Below are 26,105 nucleotides of genomic sequence, written 5' to 3' on the forward strand. Positions count from 1 at the left end.
CTTTGACTTGTACATTTCTTGAGCATTTTATTTAGTTTGTAGAAATATTACAACTCTTAAACAACAAGGATATTACAAGTCAAACCAGAAGCAAATTAAGGGGCTCTTTAACTACACAGCTGTAGGGCTAATGCACAGGTAGTATGTGCCAAATTGGCACTTTTGAAGTTGGCACGTGCTGTTTTCCCGCACGAGTAGCGTATGAGCCCTTACCGCTAGGTCAATGGGTGGCGGTAAGGGCTTAGGCAGTAAATAGCCGCTTGCTACTTTTAAGTCTAGCGCACAGCCTTTTACTGCCCAATTTAAAAAAATGCCTTTTTTCCCAGCCACAGTAAAAATAAATGGCCCAGCACGCTCCAAAAACACAAACCCACACTACTGTAGGCCACTTTTTACCGCAGCTTAGTAAAAGGACCCCTAAAAGTCTTCATACAAACTTGAGACCTAAAAAAAATAAAAAAAAAGAGGAAGAAACAGAGAAATAGGGAAGGCCAGTTTTAAAAAATCATTTACCCAGGTAAAAGTGTTGTCTGAAAATGACTATATGGAGTTAAAAGTATTTGCTTTCCCCTAACACTTGTATTTTTATCCATATAGGGAGGAGCAATTCCAGGTCATGATTAAGTTGAAGGAAAAAAGTAATGTACATAGATCTTATTTTAAAATCTCTGTGCTATTTTTTGTAGAAAACATATCCACAAGTACAATTTTCAAAGAAACCATAAAATCAAGCTGAAAACTGATGCAAAGTCAGTGGGTAAAAAGTACTCAATGGCTTCACAGCAGTACAGGCAGTTTCAAAATTGCACTCAGCTCAAAATAGTGGTGTATCACCGTCTTTACTGTCTACAGAAGTCATTAGATCCTAGATTATGGGCTGTACTCCCACTATACCATATACTACTTTTTATACATGTGCTTAGTTGGCATTTTACATCACATCACATCATAAAAATCCTGAAGAAGGTGGCTCGGCGCCGAAACACAGCTGTGCAGAGTCATTGTTTGATCTTACCAATAAACTTTTTTTATTATATACTTCTGTCTCACTGATTGGAAAGAGCCTATTTTCCCCACTCCTTCGTTTTTGTATTGGACTTTTTCTCCTTGGGGATCAAATGCACACCCCCCCCCCCCCCACCCCCGTGTGGTCTTCCCTCAGTCGGTGTAGTTCTTCAGGCATTTGAAAAGTAAATAAAACAAACAGGTTTTTTTTTACATTCCTTCTAAACTGCCTTCTTATAGACTCATACCATGGCCTCTTTTTCTAGAGCATTAGTTTCTCTGAAAAAGGTTTGCTTTAAAAGCATTATCTATACCTATGAGGTATTTGAGTATTTGTATCATATTTCTCCCTCTATCACCACCAATATCTCTCTTCTCTTGTAAGTTAAACTTGAGAGGCGGTTGGTGACTTGTTCAGAAAGGATGAAGCAGAGGGTGAAGGGAGAGGTGTACCAACAGGCAGCCCTCCACGGATGGTGTATATGGTTGCCAGTCCTGAAGGGGGGGGGGGGGGAGGGCCCCTTCTATATGCACATATTCTCTTATTTCACAAACTTTAAAGAATAGAAATAGACTAATTTATATTAATATTGAATTCAAATACTCCACCCAACAATGATTTTTTTTAATCAGTTTATAAAATGTTTAACAGCAGAAGTACAAGGGCATGCCTGGGAAAGGATGAAAGAAAAGGAAAGAGGAGAAAGAAGATATGAAGGAGGACAGAGCAGACCCTCAAGTTTGTGAAAAAGTAAAAAACAAGGTGATACATCAATGAAAAGGAGGGGGCAAGAGGAGGATAGAAAGTGAGAATGATTGAATCAGAGGCAGATCAAGGGGAACAGGAGACAGTGAGGGAAACAGGTAAAAGAAAGAGGAAAAAGCTGAAGGAAATGGAATTTGGAGGTGCATTAAGCGAGGAGAGATGAAAAGGTTCTTTAGAAATGCAGTGTTCTTGTTATTTTTCAAGCATCAGCTAGATAATTATTTGAACATTCTGTGCTCTCTTGGATTCTAATTAGAGTCTACACAGAGAGGCCTGTGATGCTGTTTGTATAGTCTCAGGTACTTTTTCTGTGATTGATGTAGTTTATTGAAGTTAATGTATGTGCAGCAGTACCTGCTGTCCCCCCCAGGATGCCCTTGAAAATGAGATGAGCTGCTCATCTCAAGGATGTGTTCAATGTACAAAATTTAAATAAATTAAAGGGAAGGAGAAAGATTGAGGTGATAGGATGCAGTTGGTACTAGAAATGCTTCTTTTTCTGCTGGAATGTTTGAAATTGTAACAGCAAAAGAGAGAAATGGAGCAATGAACCTCCAGACACAACGCCTGTCTCCTCAGTTCTTTCTTCTTCTTCTTCCACCTTACCTGTTCATAGGATCTGTAGCTCCACGCTTTAGAGCCAGGCTTACTCTGAATGGAAGGCAGCTGGAGAAGTGGATGCTTGAGAGACTGCAATAAGTAGATTGAAATCTCAGTTCCTGTTCTATACGTGTTCCAGTGTGTTCCCTGGTTTTCTTCTTGGATGTTTTTTGCTGAAAGTTGCAACATACTCCTATGACACAAGTTATTCATAGCCACGTCCAGTGCTTTTTTATGCTCTGAGCGGTATGCTTTATTCACAACACGCCGTGATCTTGGAACAAGACCTCACAGGCCAGTGGCGGCCCTACCATTAGGCCAGCTGAGGCCGGGGCGCTCATCCTGGAGCAGCATCTCCCCCTTCCCTGAGTTTACCTTCTTTTTCCATTTTCCAAAATACGGTGTATTATTATGCACCGTGCCTTTTTAGCTTGTTAGCCACATTGAACTCAAAATTGTACGGGAAAATGTGGGGTATAAAAGTCATAAGTAAATAAGTAAATTCTAATGTTCACAGTTCAAAAGGGGCATGGCAATGGGCATTTTGTAGGCGGTTCAAAATTTTGAATATGGCCCAGTGCGCGCAGGTATTTATGCCATGTTTTTGATATCAACTAAGCATATTCTATATTCCACGCCTAAATCTAGGCACCACTTATAGACTACGCTTAGGTGGAGATGTTTGGATTTTTAGGCACCTTATATAGAATCTGACCCGTAGTGCCTTAACACAGCTCTGCGTTAGCAGTTACCTTGCAGTTTAGTGCACATTAAAAGCATAATGTCGTCATTAACTTCCTTGCTGGAATTGTATGATTAGGGCTTGTATACTTTAATGCTTATAAATTTATATAATAAATCAATATATAAATTAGCTTATTTTCCAACTAATTTGGGGTTATTTGAGAGTACAAAAAAATCAGTGTTTTTCGTTGCTTTCTTCACCAATGTCATTGTTGGATTCCTTTTCCAGTAGAATCAAATGCATACATATGTGAGCTGTGGAGACATTTACATGAAATAGACACAAAATTAGAATAGTGGATCCCAGGCAGGGAAGGGGAGACATAAGAGAGCACTAGAGGAAGTGGTGTTATCCCACTGTTCATCCAATAACCCCCAGATGCTATATATGGTGCCCAAATTTGGGCGTGCACGCAACTTGAGTAACGAGTCCTTAACTAGTAATAATTGGATAACAACCAATTGTTGCAGTTAATTGGCTCCAATTAGGATTTGCACGTGCATCTTCCCGCATGCTATTTTGTAAGGCTCAGGGCGCCTATCTTTTATAGTTCATATCTGAAAATGGCGCATGACCAGGGGTGTGTCGAGTATTCCAAAAAGTTATGCATGATGTGGTAATGTGGTCAAGGGTGTGGCTTGGATTGGGCACAGATTCAGGGCCAGATGCACTAAACTTAACGAGCCAGCAATGTGATTTTTAAACTGGTTCTAGCCAGTTTAGCGCGCAAGTAGTAAACCGGGACATGCACAAACGGGTTCCCTGAGCCATTTTCCCTGTCACGGTAGCAGCTAACAAAAACAGAATGCAAATGATCTACAGGTTATTATAATGAGCTAATTAGCAGATGCACAGCCGTTTTCCAACTCCATGCACCGTGGAAAACCTAACGGGAAGTCTGCACCTCTCGTTGGGGCTGCTGGGCGGGACTCATGCAGAGGAGGACGCCAATCACAAAAGCTGAAGAAAAAACATCCAAGTGCTCGTCAGGGACGCCTTTTTTTTTTTCTCAAGTGAAGGACATCCAAGTGCCTAACACTTGGGCGTCCTTCACGCAAAAAAAAAAAAGGGCGTCCCTGACGAGAACTTGGATGTTTTTTCTTCAGTCGGCCAGCTGAGCATGCGCAGATCAGCCAATCGTTATGCTGGCTGCTCTGCGCATGCCAAAGATGTCCTTCACAAAAAAAAAGGACGTCCCCGACGAGCACCTGGACGTTTTCCTTCTGCTTTTGTGATGAGCGTCCTTCTCGGACGTGTTTTTCTTACGTGCCTGAAATGACCACAGCCATGGAGGTTCTCTCAACATTCTCCTCGTCCCCTCCAAGGTTGTTTTCAGCTTGCGCCCCCCCCCCCCCCCCCCAGGATTGGGACGTGCGAGGACATCCAAATCAAAACTATTTGGACGTCCCTCCCTCCAGGTCTCTCTCAGCCAATCACAGTGTGTTTAGCTGATACCGGTATCAGCTAAACGCGCTGTGATTGGCTGAGAGAGACCTGGAGGGAGGGACATCCAAATAGTTTTGATGTGGACGTCCTTGCACGTCCTGATCCTGGGCGAGGGGGGCACAAGCTGAAAACAACCTTGGAGGGAATGGAGAATGTTGAGAGAACCTCCATGGCTGTGGTCATTTCAGGAACGTAAGAAAAACACGTCCGAGAAGGACGCCCATCACAAAAGCTGAAGGAAAACGTCCAGGTGCTCATCAGGGATGTCCTTTTTTTTGTGAAGGACATCTTTGGCATGCGCAGAGCAGCCAGCATAACGATTGGCTGCTCTGCGCATGCTCAGCTGGCCGACTAGCTTCCCCTCCTTAAGAAGGAAATTGCATGCAAATGAGCTAACAGCGAGCAGCTCATTTGCATGCGATTTCCTTCATGCATGCACGTTTTTTACCGATTTGCTAAGGAATCAGGAAGGAAAGGGCTCTTTCCGTGGGGTTAGTGCATCTGGCTGTCAGTCAGATACACAAGGTTTGCGAGAAAAAGGGAAAATATTTTAGTATTTGATACACCGTGTTACTTCACAGGCTTACATTCAGCACGTCCAGTCTCTAATTAGGGCTAGCTCCCAGCCTAGCCCAACACATTGTCTATTCACATCAAAACAAGTACTTTCTGTACATAACTCAAGATGTCTCCTACCTTGCCAGTTTTCCCACACAACTCTGATAACCAATGGAGCCTGAGCCTCACCACATCCCTGGTTGTCTCCTAAGGAACTACAGCTCAGCTTGCAGAGGAGTCCTCTCTTCTCCTGAAGCTCCCTCCTAGAAACCTCTGTATCCCTGATCTATTGAGCCTCAGGGCTTTTAGCTCCAGCCTGATCTGAGCCCCACCCCTCTGACTCAGCATCTTCCTTGGCCTTGGAAGACTAGCCCCACCTGCTGCAAGGTGGATGAACTGTATCATTAGTGAGTGCTCTTCCCTATACCATCCACTCCCTCACACATGGATCTACAGAATATAGCCTCTGCACACCAAAGTGCAGTGCCAGCATTTACACCTGGTTTTAACTGGCTTATGTCCAGTGCCTAAAAGTTCATTCTGGAATTGGCGCTAAGTGCGATTCTATAAAATGCATGCACCCTTTATAAAAACACACTTAGCATCGATGTTTTTTGCTTCCGAATTTTGAGCACCATTTACTGAATCTAGTCCTAAACACCTAGGACTAAATTCTGAATATGGTGCTGATAAAAAAATTAGCGCTAAATGCTATTCTATAAATGGCGCTCGGATTGCATTGTAGAATAGCATTTGGTGCCAAGATCAGTGCCCAATTTTGGATGCAACGATTTACACCAGCTGAAACCTGGTGTAAATTCTCATGCCTGAATTAGGCATAGATCTCCCTTATTCTGTAACACTGCGCACAAATTTCAGGAACGCTCTTGATCTGCCCATGGCCGCGCATCCTTTTCAGACCCACATGTAACATTTACGCACGGATCCTAGTGCCTAAAGATGTACACCTAAATTTAAATTAATGCCAATTAGTGTCGATAATTGATTATTACTGCCCAATTATTAGTGCTAATTGGCTCATTTGGCAATTAAATTGCACATGCAAATTGAGTACACACCCAAATTTGTGTGTGCAATTTTGAGTGCCATATTTACAATTAAGGGGCTATTTACCATTTTTTTGCCCTGCAGGTGTTTTAATTGTGTTTATTGGTTAAAACCTAAGTTCAGAAGCCCTATGTATGATTTTAGGTTCTCATATAAGAAGCCATAGATAATCTCACACCAAGCTCTGTAGATAGCTGTGGAAACTAGGGGTGGGCATTTCTTTCTGTTTTGTCCTTGCTTTCCCCTGTCTGCGTAAAATTGACTTTCTGTGTGTAAATATAACTTTAAGGGGATAAATTCAGTGGTTCCCAAATGTTTTCGGTTTGCAGTGCCCTTAGTGTATATGCAGTTTTTATGGCACCCCCCCCCCCCCCCGCGCCACACATTTCTCCCCCAAGCCACATATTTCTTTGCCCTCCCTCCCCCCAAAAAAGGTATTCTGGGGAAAAAAGTTTTCATGGGGGGGATGCACCTTTAATCCCTGAAAGAGCTGTCTTGTACTGCCTGCTGCTGGCTTATTCAGCTGCTGCTGTGGCCCGGTGCCAGTAAATTACTGCCTCTGCTGTGCTCCCTTGGTCTGTCGCCTGACACTGTGTTTCGGGACCCAGGTTATCTCATGTAAACTGCTCTGCCACCGGCCACGGGTTGGATCCTGTGACAGGAAAAAGGACCCGACCAGTGCGGCAGAGCAGAGTTAACGAGTTAACACACGATAACTTGGGTCCCAGCACACAGGATTAAGAGACCAATCAGCATTCTGCAGCACCCCTATGAGTTTGCCACGGCGCACAGTTTTGGAAACGCTGTATAAATTACTAGAATACCAGCATATACTCATCTACATGTGCCTATACATGCGAAAATGCTAATGTTCTGGCAATTCACTATCTTTTTTAAAAATGTTTTATTTATAATCACATTTAAATTTTACATTCAGCAAACATTCTGAATGAAATGAAATGAAATACAAGTAAGGAAATACATCATATATAAAAAAAATAGGAAATATAAATTAGACCTGCATTTCAATTAAAATTTTAATCGTGATTAATCACATGATTGAAGGTATGTTATTCATTCGTTTTTTCCTCCACTGCAGCTGCTTGTGACTCTGGATAAGTCACTTTACCCTCCATTGCCCAGAGTCACAAGGAGGTACAATGGAAAATAGATAAATGAAATGCCTTTAAACACAATTACAAATTTGAATCAAAATGCAGCCCTAAATAAATTAAAGAATAAAAAGTAATGAAAAGATCAGAAATACAAAACGCAAATTGACAAATAGCACACTAAAGAAATCTAAAACTGCATTCAGAATAGCTATAAACAGCCTTACAGTTTTCACAGCTTAGTTTAGAAATGCAGCCCATAATAATGAAGCTAAGACTCAAATAAAATAGACAATTCACTATTTTATAACATGGCGCCTATATGTGATAGAACATTGCTTGAAGATGCGCAGAGCATATGCAGGGTGCACGGCTATACATGTAGATTATAGAATGCTATAATGTATGCATTTTTCTTTTTTAATTGTCTAGTTGAGGTCTGTGATTGGCGTAAGTGATTGTGCCTAAAATGTACACACATGTTTGCTCTTCTATGCTAGTATTCTATAAAGCAAATTAGGCACCCTCTAGGCATCTAAATATAAGAATTCCTTTATAGAATAACCCTCCATATATATCAAAAATAATTACATAAAAAGTAACTACAGAACAAAAAGTTTTTCCTCTACATACTCCCTATCCAAAAATGAGCTGTTTCTTGTCTTTCCCAGAGGAGGATGGTTGCCTTCCTATGCAGACCTGATATAACTGGTATTTCGTTCCTCTGGTTGGAAAGAGGACATAGTCTCTGCACAGAGGTTATCAAGGCTTGATAGATTAATATATACTCACAGCACGTGCCATCTTATCAGAGCTGAGCACAGCAGATGCATTATTCCCCAAGATACCATCCTGACTCTGTGATGATGATGCTCCTATTAGCATGTCTCAGCGGGAGAGTATGGAGATGATCCAATCTCAGAGATAATGTGGGTACAAATTTTGCATTGATTAATCAGTATGGAAAGCAACTATAAGTTTCATACCATCTGTAACACCGTTGCACCTAGCTACTGATTCCACGTTAAGAACTTTCAGTAAGATTTTCAAGTTGAACACAATGGAAATTTTTGCACGACTGATTTATATATACATACTAACTCTGGTATCCCAAAGCTGTCCTCGTGACCCCAGTGTGGATATTTGAAAGGCAGTAACATAGTCAACGCTGGACATTGTGGCACACTCAGAAGCCAGTTTTGGGGCTTCAGTCCTCAGGGTGGTGGCATCAGGATCCCACCCACTCTAGGTGTTGCTTTTATATTCATCCCACAGGTTCTGGAATAAAGGGAAGCTATGTAATGGAAGGAGAAATAAGTTTTTTCCTGAAAAGTTTCTTTCCATTAATCCTCCCCACTATTCCAGAGGCCCATCTAAGGTATTATCTGAGGTTCTGATGTTTAGTTTCTTGCTAAGTAATGGGTCAGATAATGACTGTCACCTTGCATAGTGCTTCCTTGAATATCTCTTGTTCTGTACAAGTTGTCCAGACATGAGAGCACTTGTTTGCTCATCTGGTTAGTGTTAGGTTAGCAAGGTGTTTAAAGTTGTTGTGTTTATTCTGAGTTTATCCTTACTGCTTGTCTACGTAAATACCGAGGAACTGAATTGGATGCCAAGAGAGATATGTCTCAGCTTAGTTTTCAGATCTCTGTCTCCACCTTCTGGTTGATGTACACAACTATCCCATAGGTTCTGGAATAGTGGAAATGACTAATGGAAAGAAAATTATCAGGTAAGACCTAATTTCTCCTCACACTTAAAAGTGCTAGATGCTATTCTATGAAGTATATGCTAAATTCATTTAGCATGTATGTTCAAGGAGGTGAAGCATAGGTGGGCTATAGGCGTGTCACTGTGTGATGCATGCAACTTATAGAATACTGTCAGTTGCGTGCATTGCATGGCACACTTAGGCATGTCAACTTACACTAGCCACTGACCTTCCATAAGGGGGCGTACTGAAACAAGCCATTACGCCAGTTATGCTATGAGGACGTAGGCACACATAAGTGCCAGTATAGAATTGGCACCAAACATGCCCCATTTTCATGCCAAGCTATAGAATTGCTCGATGTATGCAGGTAAGCTTGCACCCAGAATCCTACTATATACATAATATTATCTACAGTGGGAAGAAATGTTCCCAATGGTGCGTTGGGGAGTGGCTTTCACAAATATTTAAAAATATGCATGCATTTGTCTCCAACAAATGTCATGCACAAAATAGTAGATCTAAATGGTCATGAGCAATTTTCAAAGCAAATGTACACACACATAAAAATTGCTTTGAAAATTGGGACAAAGCCTTTGAGTAAAACTTGTCTGTGGATTATACACCACTATGGGCAGTTAGAAAATTACCACTTACACGACTAGAAAGGTTTGTGTAGCACATTATTCATTTATTGCCATTCTGTGCTAGCTGGAGCAAAAGTAAAAATCTGTTCATGTAAACGGCTTTAATACAATTCAAAGAATAGGTAAAGAATGAGAAAGGAAAATAAATTACACCAAGATTGAGCAATTTATTTCCATTATCCATACAATCACTGTAATAAAATGTTTATATACAACCAAAATATTATCGCTAGAATGAAACTAACATAGGTTACTGTTATCAGGCAGATGTTGTTTGAAGATGCTCTCATTAAGTTTACATAGGATTTTGTCCAGTTCATTTTGTTTAAAATTCCTGTTGCTTCTTTGTACTCTGTCCACCCTCTTCCCTTTCTTGATAACTGCACTCTCATTCCCTCCTATTCCTGCTCTTGCTATATCTCTCCTCCCACCTCATTCTTAAAAAAGTTTCTGGTTTGAACTAAAACCTGCTTAGAATGTAAAATGACTTCCAAACACCAGGAAGAGAAGTTCTGTTTGCCTTTGCCACATTCCTCTTTTATTCTGATGTCCTATCTGAGATTTAGATAGTGTAAAGCAATTTAGTTTATTTAACCTTTTGATATACCGTCTTTTAATTTAAGAAGACAAAGCAGTTTAGAAACATAGATCTCTCTTCCTTATCCTTCTTTCCTTACAGTTTATAACTCCAACCACTACCAAGAGGGTCCACGTCACAGCTCGGCATAAGCTTGACTGAACAAGTGGTTTGAGGATCCATTCTTTTTATTTCCACATACTTTCTATTAAAACCTTTTCAGAAAGTACAACGTACATTTTGGAAGGCCCACAAAATGCCCATTTCCCTACCTGTAACCACGCCCCTTTTTGTGTATGCACATTAGAATTTAGGTGCGGTGTGTTACAGGATACGCTTAGCAAGTTATGCATGTAAATTCTAATTATTGCCAAGTACTGTTCATTGCTTGTTAAGTTCTGTTAACGCTGATTGGCTTATTAAGCTAATTAAGTTACTCATGTTGTTACAGAATATGCTTGGATTTCGGTGCGGAATGCTAGGTGCTATATTGAATCCTGGGGTTAATGTCCCATTTTTAGTGTTCTAGTTTTATAACCTGCATTACTGGTTTTAGGTCTGAAATGGTGGCACGTGTTAAAGCCGTAAAGAAAGTAACAGAAGAGAGGGTGGAGCAGCACATAAACACAAGCAACCAGAGTAAAGGACTCTTGTTCGTCTCAATCTTGAAGGCCCAGCAAAGCCTTAAAGAAGAACTCATAAAAGGGTGGAGGCTCTTTACATTAAGGGGTCCTTTTACCAAGCTGCGGGAAAAAGGGCACTGCACTAGCTGCAGGGGCCATTTTTCTCATACACCAGGGCCCTTTTTACCACAGCGGGTAAAAAGACCCCATGCACACATGGCCATGTGGTAAGAGAACTCTTACCGCGTGGCTATGCAATGGGGAGCCCTTATCGCCACCCGGCGGTAACCGGTCAGTGGGTGTCAATGCCCAATTACTGCTGGGTTACTGCCACGCAAGCCATTTCCAGGGTTTTTCTTTTTTCTGTGGAAATGGTGCGTGCTTGGAGCGGGACCACCTCCGGCAGCGGTGTTGGGCTGGCGGTAGTCCCGGAAGAGTGAGCAGTAAGCCTGCTTTGGGCTTACTGCCGTTCTGTAAAAGGGCCCCATAATTATTTCAGGGAAGCCTCCTTTGATGTCCTTATAGGGAGGGGGGGGCTAGTTTGCAGATTGTGGGCTTTTTATTTGTTCCATTTTGTGCTGTGTTTGTTTTCCATGAGATTTTGTTTCAAGGTTTAATTTGCATGTGTGTTTTTATGTTTACATAGAGGTGCATTTTCAAAGCACTTAGACTTACAAAGTTACATGGTAACCTATGGAACTTTGTAAATCTAAGTGCTTTGAAAATGAGCCCATAAATAAATATTGTGTGCTTAAATATTATTTTGTTTGATAATTGTTTTACAATTTTAATGTTCACAATTTTAAATATGGTACATGAAGGGGCCCTTTTACTGAGCTGCAGTAAAAAAGGACTCTGTGCTAAAGGTGGGGGCTGTTTTTGTCATGTGCTGCAACCCTTTTTACTGCAGTGGTAAAAAAGCTGAAAATAGCCATGGCCATGCGGTAAGATTGCTATGTGAGAGGGAGCATTTACTGGCACCCATTGAGGTGGGGTGGTAACTGGGTAGCTTGCGGTGCTTCCTGATTACTGCCAGGTTAATGCTGCTCTAAATAATACAACCCTATTTTCCTCAGCACGGGAAATGGCACACGCTGGTGCTGGAGCTACCACTCTTGCCTGCATTGGGTTGGCAGTAGCTCCAGTAGCGTGCAGTAAGACTGCGTTGGGCTTACCGCCGCTTTGTAAAAGGATCTCTAAATGTATTAGTCTTGAATTACTTGCGAATAGCATGCCCTGCCCGTTAAGCCCTCCACCCAAAACCTCACCTACTCAGTCTTCCAAACTATTGTGATTCAAAAGAGGAAGGAGTGGTTGAAAGAATCTCCTGGGGTACCACTTGGTATTTCTGTCATACTAACTGGGAATGTTGACCTTAGATACCCAGAACAGTAACAGTCAGCCTTTCCTTGCTTAGGGAAATAGCAGCCTTGTCAGATATCCATTTCTTAATTCCTAAAGAAGACCACCCTCCCCCCCCCCCCCAATCTCCCTTCAATGACTCCAACTTCCAGTGCATATTACCGTGTTTCCCCGAATATAAGACACTGTCTTATATTAATTTATCCTCCCCAAAATGCGCTAGGTCTTATTTGGGGGGGGGGGATGTCTTATTTTTCTGGGATCGTGGTCCCCCCCACCCGAGGTCGCCGGGCCCCCCCTCCGTCACTCCGGAACTAACCTTAAACTCCTTTCACCTTCACAACGCAAGTTCCCAGCAGCAAGCAGCAGCAGGGCAGACCTCTCCTTCCTTCCATGCCCCGCCCTCGCCTGACGTACCGTAACGTCAGGCAAGGGCGGGGCATGGCAGGAAGGAGAGGTCTGCCCTGCTGCTGCTTGCTGCTGGGAACTTGCGTTGCGAAGGTGAAAGGAGTTTAAGGTTAGTTCCGGAGTGACGGAGGGTGGGTGGAGGGGGGCCTGGCGACCTCAGGTGGGGGGCGGGGGCGGTCTTGTCTGGCTCTCGGCGGCCCTGCTGCAAAAAAAAAGTTTGCTAGGTCTTATTTTCGGGTGGAGGCCTTATATTTACAAATGTAGCAAAATCGCTACTAGGTCTTATTTTCGGAGGATGTCTTTTTTTCGGGGAAACACGGTATATCTCTGTACCTCCATGGGAAGAGTCCTCCCTAGGTTTCTTGGTTTGCCTCCTGACATTGCCTACTGAAATAATATTGCTGGCTGAGGTCCGGTTTTAGCAAACACATCCAGTGACTTTTACAAACTATTCTTTCTGTTTCATATGGAGTATTTTTTAGTTTTTGCACATCAAATCCATAAACATCTCACCAAGGAAGACACTTTTTGGCAGTCCATCGATTCCGTGCCTTAGAGAACTGTACTAATCCTGGATCTAATTAACTTAAGTTTTTTAGAATAATTTGATTTCATATTTGTGTACATCCCTTCCAATATAGGCTGTACAAGCTGGTTTACAGCTTTAAGACATCACTTCATCTCTGAAATATCTGATGTCCCTCCTGCAAGGTTAATTTTGACTGTTTACTAAGTTTGATTATGGAAGACTTACTGATGTACTTTCTATATGGCAGGAGGAGGAATAATTTTCATGAAACTTCTGCTTTGTTTTTCCCTTGTCTTCTTTCTCTAGATCCCCAAGTGTTCAATTCAATTTTATTGCTATACATAGTTGCATTTTAGTAGAACTTGTGGAATACAATGAGCTCTGCTTCCTACAATGTATCCTGTTTTAACTCCTTAACTATCAGAACTTAATGAAATTGATTTGTTCAAATTTGTCCTCATTTTGGAATTAGCAGGCATCTGAAAATGTTCATGCAGCAAACTTGTTGTTAATACTGTTACTTAGAGGTCAACCGAGTTTTGATTTTGGCGCCCAAACTGGCCCAGAGTCCAAGTTTGGTTGCAGACGAAAATTCCAGTACATTTTCTGCTGAAACCAACCCTTCCCCCCCCCCCCACCTCCACAATCGCCAGACCGAGTCCTCCAGGCCCCAGACTCCCCCCTCCCCCATCGCTTGGAGAGAGTGGGTCTCACTGGGTCGCTGATGTGCAGAGACCAAGTCCCAACAGGCTGAGCAGGCCAGCCACCTGCCCCACTCTCCCTGAAGAGAGCGGATGTAACCGAGCTGGCTCCCTGGGCCTTCCTTTAACTGCTCTGGTGGTCTCGCGGTCGGGGCAGGAGCTATCCCAGTCACTCCTGCCCACACTGGTTTCTCCATAAAAATGGCTGTTGCGAGTTTCCAGTTAATATTTTAAATAAATCTTTGAAACAATTGTCCCCTAACTGCTTTGCCACTGAAGTGTTAAGACATTGTTCTTTGCTCTGAGAATAATTAGATCAGATCTAGCAGCTTCAGGATAGAACTTATATTTGCCAGTTCTTTGGATCCAGGACAAAAACATATATACAGAAATGATAAGTTTGTCATATATTATAATGTTGTTAAGTTTTTAATTTGAAGCTGGAGTTGTAGTTGGTATATTTTTGATGACTGACTCCACCCAAAATTATTTCCAACTCTGACTCCACAATTCCGATTCCTCAGCCCTGGTTATACATATATTCCACATTTCCAGTTACCCAGATGTGCCCTTGTCCACTAAAGATTTTGACATTTAGGAGTGAATTCTATATATGGTGCCAAAAAAAGCGATATTCTATAAGCCTTGCTTAAGTTAGACGTGGTTTATAGAATAGCGCTTATGCTCAGGTTTAGGTGCGGTCATTTGCATCAACTGAAACCTGGTGCAAATGTATGCACCTAAGTTAGGTGTGTATCCCCCCTTATTCGATAACAATGTGCGTAAATGCTAGGAACCCCCCGGTCTGCCCATGACCATCCCATTTTTGCACCCCCCCCCCCTTTTTTTTTTTACTCACGTGGAAAGTTTAGGTGCAGATCCTGCATCTAAATTTACATGCGTAAATTCTAATTAAATGTAATTAGTGCCAATAATTGCATGTTAAAAAGCACTCCAATTTGCATACACAATATTTGGCGACTTTCATAGATATAGGAGGTTAATCTAAAAAAATGTATTATACATTTCACTATCAAACTTTGGGTTCAGTTAAAGCAAGAAAGTTGTGGATGTGATGAAGGTGGAGTATAAAGTTCAGAAATCACACTTTCAGAGTAAACGATATGACAAACGATAAACCTTGAAAAGTGTTCTGTTTCTTGTACAGTTTCTCTGGAATTCTTGTACTGTGGCTGGACTCATTTCTCCTGTCTTCATAGAGATGGGGATTTCAGTCATAAGAACCAAAGCGTTGCCATACTGGGACAAGATTGAAGGTCAATTCAGGCCACAAGTACCTGGCAAAACAGCAAAACAGATTTTATGCTGCTTATCCTGGAAATAAGCAGTGGATTTTCCCAAGTCCATCTTAATAGCGGCTTATGGACTTTTTTTTTAGGAAATTATCCAAACCTGTTTTTAAACCCTGCTAAGCTAACTGCTAGTTCTCTATGCTCTTGAAAAGGGATAGGCACCTTTGACCTCTGTCAGATATACATTTAGGGGAGGGGTGTACTTTTAGAACAGGGTTCCTATTTTATGAAAGCAACAGGAGCCCTTTTACCAGCTTCGAGTTACAGTGTAATTTATAGAATGGTGCTCTGTACGTAAATTTAGGTGTGGGCATTCGCACCATATTTTTGTTGGTGCAAATGGCCACTTCTAAATTTACACGCTACTCTCCACTTAAGTGTGCATTCTATAAACCATGCCAAACTTTAGGCAGGGCTTATAGAATACTGCTTAAGCATTTTTGTTTCAACGCCAATTTTTTAGCCACCATTTATAGAATTTACCCCAAAGGGGGCAATTCTAGAACAGGACGCCCCCTATTAGGTGCCATGGTGGTACAGAGTGAGTGCCTGTGCTATAACAGCATCTGTGTGGCAAACTGTAAAGATCTAAGATGAGAGATTTGGAGGCATGGCTAAAGAGAGCAGACAGCTTTATCCTCATGTATATCCCTGGGCAATCTTGTAATTGGCTTTTTATAAGTGCCTAGAAAAATTACCTCCTTAGAGGGCAGTTCTATAAAGGTTGCCCAAATTTGGGCACCCAAATTCTGAGGGCTGCGCACAAATTCTATAACAGCATCTGGATGTCCAGATTCCATTATAGACTAGAGCATTAGTTGGCTTGCATGTGCCTAAGTTTAGGTAGGAGCATAATACGCCATGTCAAAGACTAGTGTAAATGGTTGCGCCTAAAGTTGGTAGTTACACGTGTAAATGATAGTATTCTAGAACTAACGGGTGCAACTGCAAGACACGCCCCTGATCCGTCCAAGGGCATGCCCCCTTTGTAGTTGTGTGCTACAGCATTTAGGTGCTAACCCCCGGATTCTATGTAGTGTGCCTAGAGATCCACGCCAAAATCCAAGCATATTCTGTAACAACATGTTCAAGTTAATTGGCTGAACAAGCCAATCAGCATTGTTAACAGCGCTTAGCAAGCGATAATGAACACAAATTGACAATAAATTAGAATTTACATGTACAACTCCCTAAGTGTATTGTGTAACGCACTGCGCCTAAATTTTAATGCACGCAGGCAAAGTGTGCATTTCAAAATTTATGCACAGCATTATAGAATATGGCCCTCTGTGCTTAAATCTATGCGCCAGAATTTACGCCACAGTTTCATTGGTGTAAAAGGAGGTGCGTAGTTTTAGGCGTTGTGATATTAACTAAGCATATTCTATATATCGTGGCTAAATCTAGGCACTGCTTATAGAATACGCTCAGGAGGAAATGTTTTCCATGCAGATTTTCTAGGGGAAATATATAGAATCTGACCCTAAGTTTATAGAATAGCGCCCAAGTACAGTTACGCATGTAACTACAAATTAGAGCCAATTAGTACCAATTAATGTCACTTAAGGGCTGTTATTGGTACTGAAGGCCAGTTGGTGCCTAATTTAACAATTAAGTTGAGTGCATAACTAGAACTAGTCTATAACTTGTGCACTGAAATTTGTACACTACATGGAAATTGGGTGCACAGCCTTTTAGAATCCGGTTCTTAAGGGGCTATTCTATAAACGCCACCCAAATTTGGGTGCTAAAATGCAGGTGACTAAGCACAAATTCTATACTGGCATCTGAGCATCCAGATTCAATTAGAGAATAGAGCGTAACTCGTCGTGCAGATGCTATCACTGAAGGCAGGCATAGATGTGAGTGTGTAAATGTTGCATTTTAGCATGTAACTTATAGTTTTCTATAAGCTACATACATAAGTGTGAGACTCACCCATGTGCCTCCCCCTGGGAACGCCCTTTTGCAGTATGTGCTATGTAACCTGTGTGCGACCACATTCTAGAATACCACTGAGCACGCGGAGCACACATAAGCATATTGAACGTAACATTCACAGATATGCTAGTGTTCTGTAATCTTAGCACAGAAGTAGCACTTACATTCGGACGCTAAGGGCTAGATTCTATTTATCACGCCTAAAAAATTGGGTAATTTATAGAATACCCCCAACACCTATTTTGTGCGACTATATTTAGTCGCAGCCATTTATGCCAATGAAAACCTGGTGTAAATGCTGACGCCTAAATTACACACGGAACTGGCCTATTCTACAGCACTGTACATAAATTCTAGGAATGCCCATGGCCTGGCCATGCCCCTGCCATGGCTACACCCCCTTTTCAGATCTGCATATTAGAATTTGTGTGCATCACATTATAGAATACACATATTTGTGTGCATAAATTCCAATTAATGCCAATTAGTGTCAGTAATTGCTTAAATTCAATTAACAGCACCGATTGGCTTGTTAAGATAATTAAGTTGTACATGCAAATCCAGAATACAACCGGATTTGTGTGTCAACTGAAGTCGCACTACATAGAATCCGGGGATCAGGGGTGAATTCTATATATATGGCACTGAAAAAAGCACTATTCCATAAGCCGCATTTAAAGTTAGGCACGGTTTATAGAATAGTTCTTACGCCCCGGGACTTGCGCGTAACTTTAGTTGGGACCATTTGCACCATGTGGTGCAAATGTACGTGCCCAAATTGAGCGCGTATCCCCCATACGTTATAACAATGTGCGTAAATACTAGGAATGCCCCCATTCCATCCATGACCCTTCCATTTCTGTGCCCCTTTAAAAAAGATTTGCGCATAAAATTTATGTGCGGATCCCACACCTGTATTTACGTCCGTAAGTTCCAAGTAAATCTAATTAGTGCCAATAATTGGTGGTTAAGCCAATTAGTGCTAATTAGCTCATTAATCAATTAAAGTGTGCATGCAAATTAGGCACAACCCCAAATATGCAAATGCAAGTTTTGAAAACTTTGATAGAATTAGGGAGTAAAAGTTCTAGAATTATGGGGTTAACGGATCAGTTGTCCCCAGAGCAACTACCAAGCAGGTAGCCACCGGTGGGCCTGGGTGGGCCAGGGCCCACCTACTTAGGGTTCAGGCCCACCCAACAGTAGCACACGTTTAGTGGTAGCTGGTGGGGATCCCCAGCTCCACCAGCTGAAGACCTCCCCCTGATGGTAATGAAAACGCTACTCTCCTTGATACTGTCACCTGCGCATGCTCAGTCTTCAGCGCATGCCTGCTGCAGACTGTCAAGGTGGAAAGAAGCGTTTTCTCACCAACTGAGATATATATATTTTTTTGTGGTGGTGCGGGGAATGGGGGAGAACACTTGGTGCCCACCCACTTCTTGCCTAGGCCCACCCAAAATCTGTTGTCTGGCTACGCCCCTAGGTAGTCCTGGACAGCGGTGGGCACAGTAACTTCCCCTGCCTCTTTCTCTCTTCCTCTTCCTTATGTTTTCCTCAATTTATGTATTGTACACCGCTTTGTTGTTTCAGAACAAAAGGCGGGTAAGAAAATAGTACAATAGTAATAATACTGGAAGGAGCAGAAAGGGCAAATAAGTGGGTCGCAAAGCAAACAGCTTTTGGACATGCATATCATGTTTCTCTCTTCCTCTTTCTTTCTTTCTCTCACGGCCCATCCTTTCTCTTTCTTCTCTTATATATGTGCACGGCTACAGGAAAGAGTGGTGAACAATTCGATAGCCCAGTAGTCCGAGATGTGCCAAGATTAGGCTGCGATCCACCTCATTATGAGGTTCTAAAGTCCTCAGGGCTGCCGGCTTTGAATCCTGTGCAGTAGAACATAAGAACGAAACCCGGTAAATGACTTACTGTTCTACCTGAAAATAAAAAAAAATTATATCTGTGTTTCTGATAATATCTTTATAATGGGGCAGTCTTTGAACAATCTCTTGGAATTTAAGTTTCCTTTACTCAGAGACTCTTCTCTTTATAGCCATGTTTCATAAGGGAACAGGACATGGCAAAATGTATGCTTGTATTTAGTTCAGTCTTTTACACCCTCTCAGAGCTCCTAGCAGGTGCGCTCCTCCCACAATTTTCTTTGAATTTCTCAAGTGGTTCAAAGCATAATTAACAGATTTTATCTGTTTCTTACTGTTCATAAATGCGACATCATATCTCCGAATAGTGCAAACTGCTGCCCTTAAAATAATTCTGTGTACAATTCCATTTGTATGCTACTGTAGTTTTCATACTAAGAACGTGCCAGTGTATACTGGATGCCTGTATGTAGATAAATGTAATGTATTTGGCCTAGTTGCCAATTGTAACTCTTGGTCCATGATCTTACAATTAACTAGAATGTATGTGGCAACTATAGTTTCCTGTGCAGTGATCTATCACTACAGACTCATATATTTGCAGAACTGATTGCCTAAAACCTGCACCACTGGAACCCCAGCCTGTCACAGCCAACACTATACATTTCTCAGACTTTTGATTTTTAGCAAAGGCAGTTTTTTTTTGAGAGAATTCATAAAGTTTCTGCAACTCCAGGCATGCTGAATTGTTCGTACCGTCACCCCACTGAATAGCACTGCACCAGCCATGCAAGTGATCTGACAAGTGGAATGTTAAAAAAAAAGTCCATAGTCTGCTGCTCATCCTGAAAAAGCTCAGCTTTGTCCCTTCATTTCATCCTGGATGCCAGCTCCCCTAAGAGGAGCCAGCTGTATGCAATGACAGGAGGGGATGCTGGGTATTAAATTGGCAATCTCACCCAGCCAGCTGAGATGCTCATCCCCAAACTGGTTTTATGGTTTGTCATTTCCATTGGCAAGGGGATCAATATGCATGGGGGGGGGGGGGGGCATTACTCAGCAGGCAGGCAGCTGGGCTTCAGAGGGCTACAGTGGACTGATTGACTGTGGCAGCCCCTTGTGTGGTTATCTATTTCCATGCCAGCAAAATTCCATTTTTAACCCTTTGGTACCTGAAGGTTCTGAGTTGCTGCATGTCGGGTCTAAGTGATTCTACTTGTCTGAAAGCCTCGACTTCTTGCAACTTGCTTGTGGAATACAAATGATTTAAAAAATAAATAAACAAAAACATTCAGAGACAAGTCATAAAGGAGCAAACTCCTTTAGAAGGTCCTAAAGAGCAGGCGGAGCACCTAAAAAATTAATCAAATTACAGGGTGATGGTTCATCCCCGTTTTTGTGACTCCGCATGCCCCCTTTTCATATCCGCAGGTTTGTTTTCCACTGCCGCTGAATTCTGTCGGTTGTTCACATTAACTGTCCCCAAAGTTAGGCACCAGGGGTCCTTTTACCAAGCGCGGGGAAAAAGGGCCCTGCTGTAGCGGTGGGGGGGGGGGGGTTGTTGTTCCCACGCACCAGAGCCCTTTTTCCTGCAATGGGTAAAAAGCCCCTTCCCCCCCCCCCAAAAAAAAAAAATGGCCATGCGGTAAGATTACTTTTACCACGTTAGCCATTCAGCGGGGAGAACTTACTGCCACCCATTGAGGTGGCGTTAAGGGCTCCCTGTGGTATAGTTTTTTAAAGATCCAGCAGCGCCGGAAATGACACGCGCTGGAGGCGGAATTGCCACCGTCAGCCGCATTGGGTTGGCGGTAGTTCCGGGTTGCCGCGTGGCAACCCTGTAGTAAAGGGGCTCCTAAGCTAGCATTCTATAAAGGGCAGTCTGTGCGGAACAACCTTTACAGAACGCTAGCTTAGCACGCATTTCGTGCCTAATTTTGGGATCGAGCATTTACGCCTGCCAAAAGATGGTGTAAATGCTTGCACCCAAATGATAGCATTTAGGTGCTAAATTTCAGGTATTTCATAACATCGGACCTGCACCCCTGATCCTCCTATGGCCATGCGCCCTTTGGAGTTGTGCGCTATGTAATGTAGCAGCCCTTTTACTAAAGGGTTGCCGTGTGGCAACCCAAAACTACCGCCGGTCCAACACGGCTGCCGGCAGTAGTTCCACCCCGAGCATGTGTCATTTCTGGTGCTACAGAAAATAATTCTGTAATTTCTAGCATGGCGCTAACCCAGTGGTAATGTGCTGCCCGGTTATTGTTGGGTTGCCATGGGAGCTTTTACCCCCACCTCATTGGGTGGCAGTAAGTGCGCCCCCTCCCTCGCAGGGCCACACAGTAAGACTAATCTTACCACATGGCCATGTCTTATTTAGGGGCTTTTTACCTGCTGTGGTAAAAAGGGTCCTGGTGCGTGCAAAAATGGCCCCCACCGCTACCGTAGGGCTCTTTTTACCGCAGTTTGATAAAAGGATCCCTTAGTGCGAATGTTATAGAATAGGGCGTAAGGCAGATCAATGCGTAACTCCTAATTACTGCCAGTTAAGTGCTTGTTAATGCTAATAGTTGATTATTATCACCTAATTGACCTAATTAGTTTATGCGCAGATCTGGGATCTATCATCTAATTGACTAATTAGTTTTTGCGCAGATGTGGGATCTGTGCCCAAATTTGTGCAGCCAACTTTGAGTGACCTATGCAGAATCTGGCAATCAGTGATTTTTATTTGAATTGTTATAATCATGAGTTCCATATGTGGTTGAACTTTAAAGTGTTTGCTCTTTCTTTTAATGTAACTATGGACATACAGGAGCAGAAGCATTACAACTCTCTGTTAATAGGGTTAGGCTTTCCTGTGTCTCAGCACTGAGTCTCGGGGCCCAAATCACAAAGTTTACCATGCTTGTAACGTTTTGTCTAAAGCAAACATTAATTTAGCATCTAATGCACAAAGGGGTTCTGCGTCCCTTTTACTGTTCCCCATAGCAGCTGCTGACAACCCTATGCAAATGCATTACAACAAACTTATTAGTATAAAAATGAGCATTCTGAGCAATGCACAGACATTTTCAGACAATGAGCGCATACCTTTTAACGTGCAAAATTTTACGGCACTTCTGGAGCTCTTCTTATGGAGTGCAGTCTGCTTGTACTGCATAGTGCAAGCAGACTGCTCCCTATAATGTAGGTGATTAGTGCACAGACCCCTGATTCCCTCCCCCCACCATCCCCAAAACTTTGTTATCCCTGGTGGTCCAGTGGATCCCAACCTGACCCTCTCCCAAGACTACAGCAGACCCCCTCCCAACCCCATCCTTGTTGGTCCAGCCAGGAGGTTTCCATTGGACAACCAGGGATTTCTTTTGGGTGCGGAGGGGTCAGCTGGACCACTAGAGATTTTCTTTTTAGTTGGGGGGGGGGGCAGGAGGGTTCCACTGGACCACCAGGGAGCTGTTCTAGGAAACCGGGGAGGAGGGTGGGGGGGGGGGTTGGGAGTGGTTCAAACATCCCTGTGCCAGGAATGCTTGGACCCCTTTACTGAGCAATGCAGAACACTAACCGAGTGTGTATAGTCTGCATACTATTAGTGTTGTGCATTGGTCGGTAATTCCGACTTGTACATGAGCCGCTGTTTTTCTTGTGCTGTTCCTTACAGCAGCGGAGTTTTGTGCATCAGCCCCTCAGTATTTTGTCATGTTGCTTTTCCTTGTGCCATTAGGATCTTCAGTAGGCTGTGCTGGTTGATTATATTAGCTTTCCTTACATTTTTTTTTACAGCTTTCTAATCCCACTGGTGGCTTTTCTTCAGGACTAGGAATAGCGGTCCTTGGTGGCACAAGGCTAGTGAAGGTACACGTTCAACCTTCAGCAGTAGGCCCTTGGGATTTATATTTCTATGCCTCCCCTTTCCCTTTGGATTTACACATTTTCAATTAAACCTTTGTGTGGTGTGGTTTTCTCTTAAGGGAGAGGCCTGCACTGACTTCAGCAGTACAGATTGGCAGCCTACAATTTTTTTTGAAGACAAGATATAGGCTTATGGAGGAACGAATAACCCCAGAGACAGACTGAGGGAGGGATGGAGCTGTAATAGCTCAGAGGATGGGAACAACCAGCTGTTCAACAGCCGCAGGCAAAGGCATATTGAACCTTGAGAAACTGCCAGTCCTCATGCTTTATTGTTCAGCAAGAATAGCAATTAAATGTTTTGTTTTGACACTTTGATGATGTATCAGAGGCCCTGATCAGACTCTTGCAGGTACTTTTAACACAGTTACATCAAATAGAAGATCTTTCCACTCATTGCATCACTGGACTCTCTCTGCTCCCCTCTTCTTACTCCTTCTAGACTGGGCAGTGTTATGTTTCTTGTCTGCTAATAGGTTGAGTGGCATGGGTAGTATTTCTACCTTTGAACCTTTCTGTAGTCTCTGTGGCATGGTGCTAACCTTTCTGAGGCTTCCCCCCATGGGAGACAGCTGCCTGTAAGACAGTAACTGCAAAGCGGTGAGAATTTCCAAACTCAGTGAACAAAGCAAAGCGAGAATGGTCATAGAGTTGGGAGATGAAGACTAAGAAATGATCTGCAGGGCTTCTCTACTGGGAAATTTGTGCCTCCTCCCCCACTCCACCCCCAGCCTTTCTTTTGGGATAGTTTTGGTTTATAGATTGTGATGGAAGGTAGTATTTTGGAGAAGATTACACAACAGTACAATGGAACATTTTAACAAATTGAACCTCATGATCTCTGTATATATTGAGGGCAGTTTCAAGTTATCTGTACAGCTGCATATGTGTGGATGTGTCGATTGGCGCTTAGATAACGACTCTGACTATGAAGAAGTAAGGCAGTGCCAGGCAGACTTGTATGGTCTGTGTCCTGTATATGGCAATCCAGTCTAGGATGGGCTAGAAAGGGCTTCGACAGCAACTTCAGTAGCTGAAATGTGAGGACAGTGCCGGGCAGACTTTTACGGTCTGTGTCCCGCAAATGACAAGATGGATTCAGACAGGCTGGAGTGGGCTTCAACAGCAATTCCAGTAATTGGAACGTAAGGACAGTGCTGGGCAGACTTGTATAGTCTATGTCCCAGAAATACCAAAGAAAGACCATGATCAAGTATTTTATATCACATTCATTGTTGGTTTAATCATGAATTGATGATGAGTGTGACTGTTGGGAAGACTGGATGGACCATTCAGTCTATCCAGTCTTCCCAGACCGGCGCCGATTCAAAATGGCCACCGAGAATTGAAGTCTTGTGAGGCCGCTTCAACTCTCGGCAGCCATTTTGAATCGGCACCGGGACCGGAGTCAGCAAGGAACAGTATGCAGGTGGTCCGGGCAGGAAAGAGGGGGCTCTTACCTTACTAGACCACCAGGGCAATATAGTAAAGTAAGGGGAGGATAGGACATCCTTAGGGGTATGTGACGGGGGGGGGGGGGGCGGTATGTGATGGGGTGGGGTGTGTGACAGGGGGTGGGGCGGAGCATGTGTCCTCTTTTTGGGGGGAGCAAATATGGTAACCCTAGTCATCATACTTATGTATTACTAACAAACCAACATTTAATTATATTAAGCTGTGTTGATGTTACTGACATTTTAACATTACTACCTAGTGATATTTGCACATTAAAAATGTTCACATTAAAACACAATAAAAAAAAAATTAAACAATACAATTAACAGTGTTTCAGAATTCCGCAGTCGCTGTGAATGCTCAAAATGTCCACCCCCTCACTCCCAGCTTTAACAAAGGCCTTAAGTCACTTTAGGAAGTTTTTAAGAGCCTTGCTGATCGGTCCCTGTGGCAGGCTGCCCCAGATCATCTGCTGCTCTTCCTTGATTTTGGCAATTGTTTGTGGTTTTGGGTGGATCTTATGATAGCCCTCCAATGACAAAAGTCACTTTGACATCATTAACAGTAAGCTAGTACCCTATTTTTTTTTTTTTTTAAATAATGATGGTTTTACAGTGGAAACATTTTTGAATGTATGAAAATTGCTGGGTGGTTATGCTAAAAAATCTATAGCTTTGCCGTATTTAAAGATAATCTCATTTCAGTTGGCACATAAAACGTAGATAGTAACAACAAATAAAGCTGTAAAATTTCACATTGAAATTCCAAGTGGTTTCTGAGAAAACTGTAAAAATATTCTAGGGAGTTACTTTTTTTTGCCTGTAGAAGTAGCATTTATGCTATTTATACTTGTAGATGGTCTCATGTGGTTTGGTTGAGGCAAACAAGTGTCGATGTACTTCCCATGGGAACTTGTGAATATTTTAATAAAGTACCGCCATGGCTTTTGCACCTGCTCCAAGTCATGTGTCATCCATCTGATTGTCTGGACCTGGGGTTTCCAATAATGATTTACAGGGGCAGTTGTACTAACCTCTCTGGTGCCTACTACTACCTCAAAAATTCAGAACACTTATTTTATTCATCTCTTTATTCATTTTTTTTTTTTTATTTTGCTTTTACAAAGAAACATAATTTGAACAAATAAATGCACTGGACTTACCAAAACGAATGATACAATTAAAGTAATAAGAAAACAAAGGAAATGGTTTATGGTTTATTAAGCTTAATAGTGGTGTACAAATTAAAAATCAATTAGTAAAAGAAAGGAAAGGAACTGCAATTTCAGTAGGATAGAAGACATAGGACAAACAGCAAAGAAGAACAAAAAGTAACAGCAAGAAATAGAGTGAAAATTAGGACTGTAGGTCAAAAGCAGAAGAAAAGAGGTAGGTTTTTAGAGCATTCTTGAATTTAGGAAAGGAAAACTCAAGATGTAGGCGTTTTGGAAATACAAACCAAAAGGTTAAACCACCTAAGAGTCCACATTTAGAGGGGATCCAAGGCCGCTTTGAATGTAGTTGCAAAAACCTCAGAAAGGCAGTATATCAAGTCCCATTTCCCTTTCCCTATTGCTAGAGGAGGATAATTTCAGGAAATACATTAGAAAACGTGTAGTGACAAGCTTTCATATTGTTGTCTCCTCTTTTTAAAACGCAGCACATAGGTGTGTAAGCAGTGATAGACATGTAGGTTGCGAAATAGGCATTTGCATGTATAGCTGCTGGTACTTGCATG

At 42.4% G+C, this 26,105-nt stretch overlaps 1 protein-coding gene across 2 annotated transcripts in view; it reads left to right on the plus strand.

The window, feature by feature from the left end:
* PCDH1 (protocadherin 1) overlaps positions 1-26,105 on the plus strand; it is a 383,228-nt gene that overhangs the window by 349,891 nt on the left and 7,232 nt on the right. The window contains exon 5 of one of the 2 annotated variants that reach the window (XM_030211304.1): positions 18,894-19,034. The exons of the other annotated variant lie outside the window; for it this stretch is intronic. Within the exon in view, the coding sequence (XP_030067164.1) occupies positions 18,894-19,015 (122 nt within the window). The 3' untranslated portion in view covers positions 19,016-19,034. The remainder of the gene's footprint in view (positions 1-18,893; positions 19,035-26,105) is intronic. 2 annotated transcript variants of the gene reach the window in all.

This window comes from Microcaecilia unicolor, chromosome 8 (assembly GCF_901765095.1).
Source record: "Microcaecilia unicolor chromosome 8, aMicUni1.1, whole genome shotgun sequence".
Lineage (NCBI taxonomy): Eukaryota > Metazoa > Chordata > Amphibia > Gymnophiona > Siphonopidae > Microcaecilia > Microcaecilia unicolor.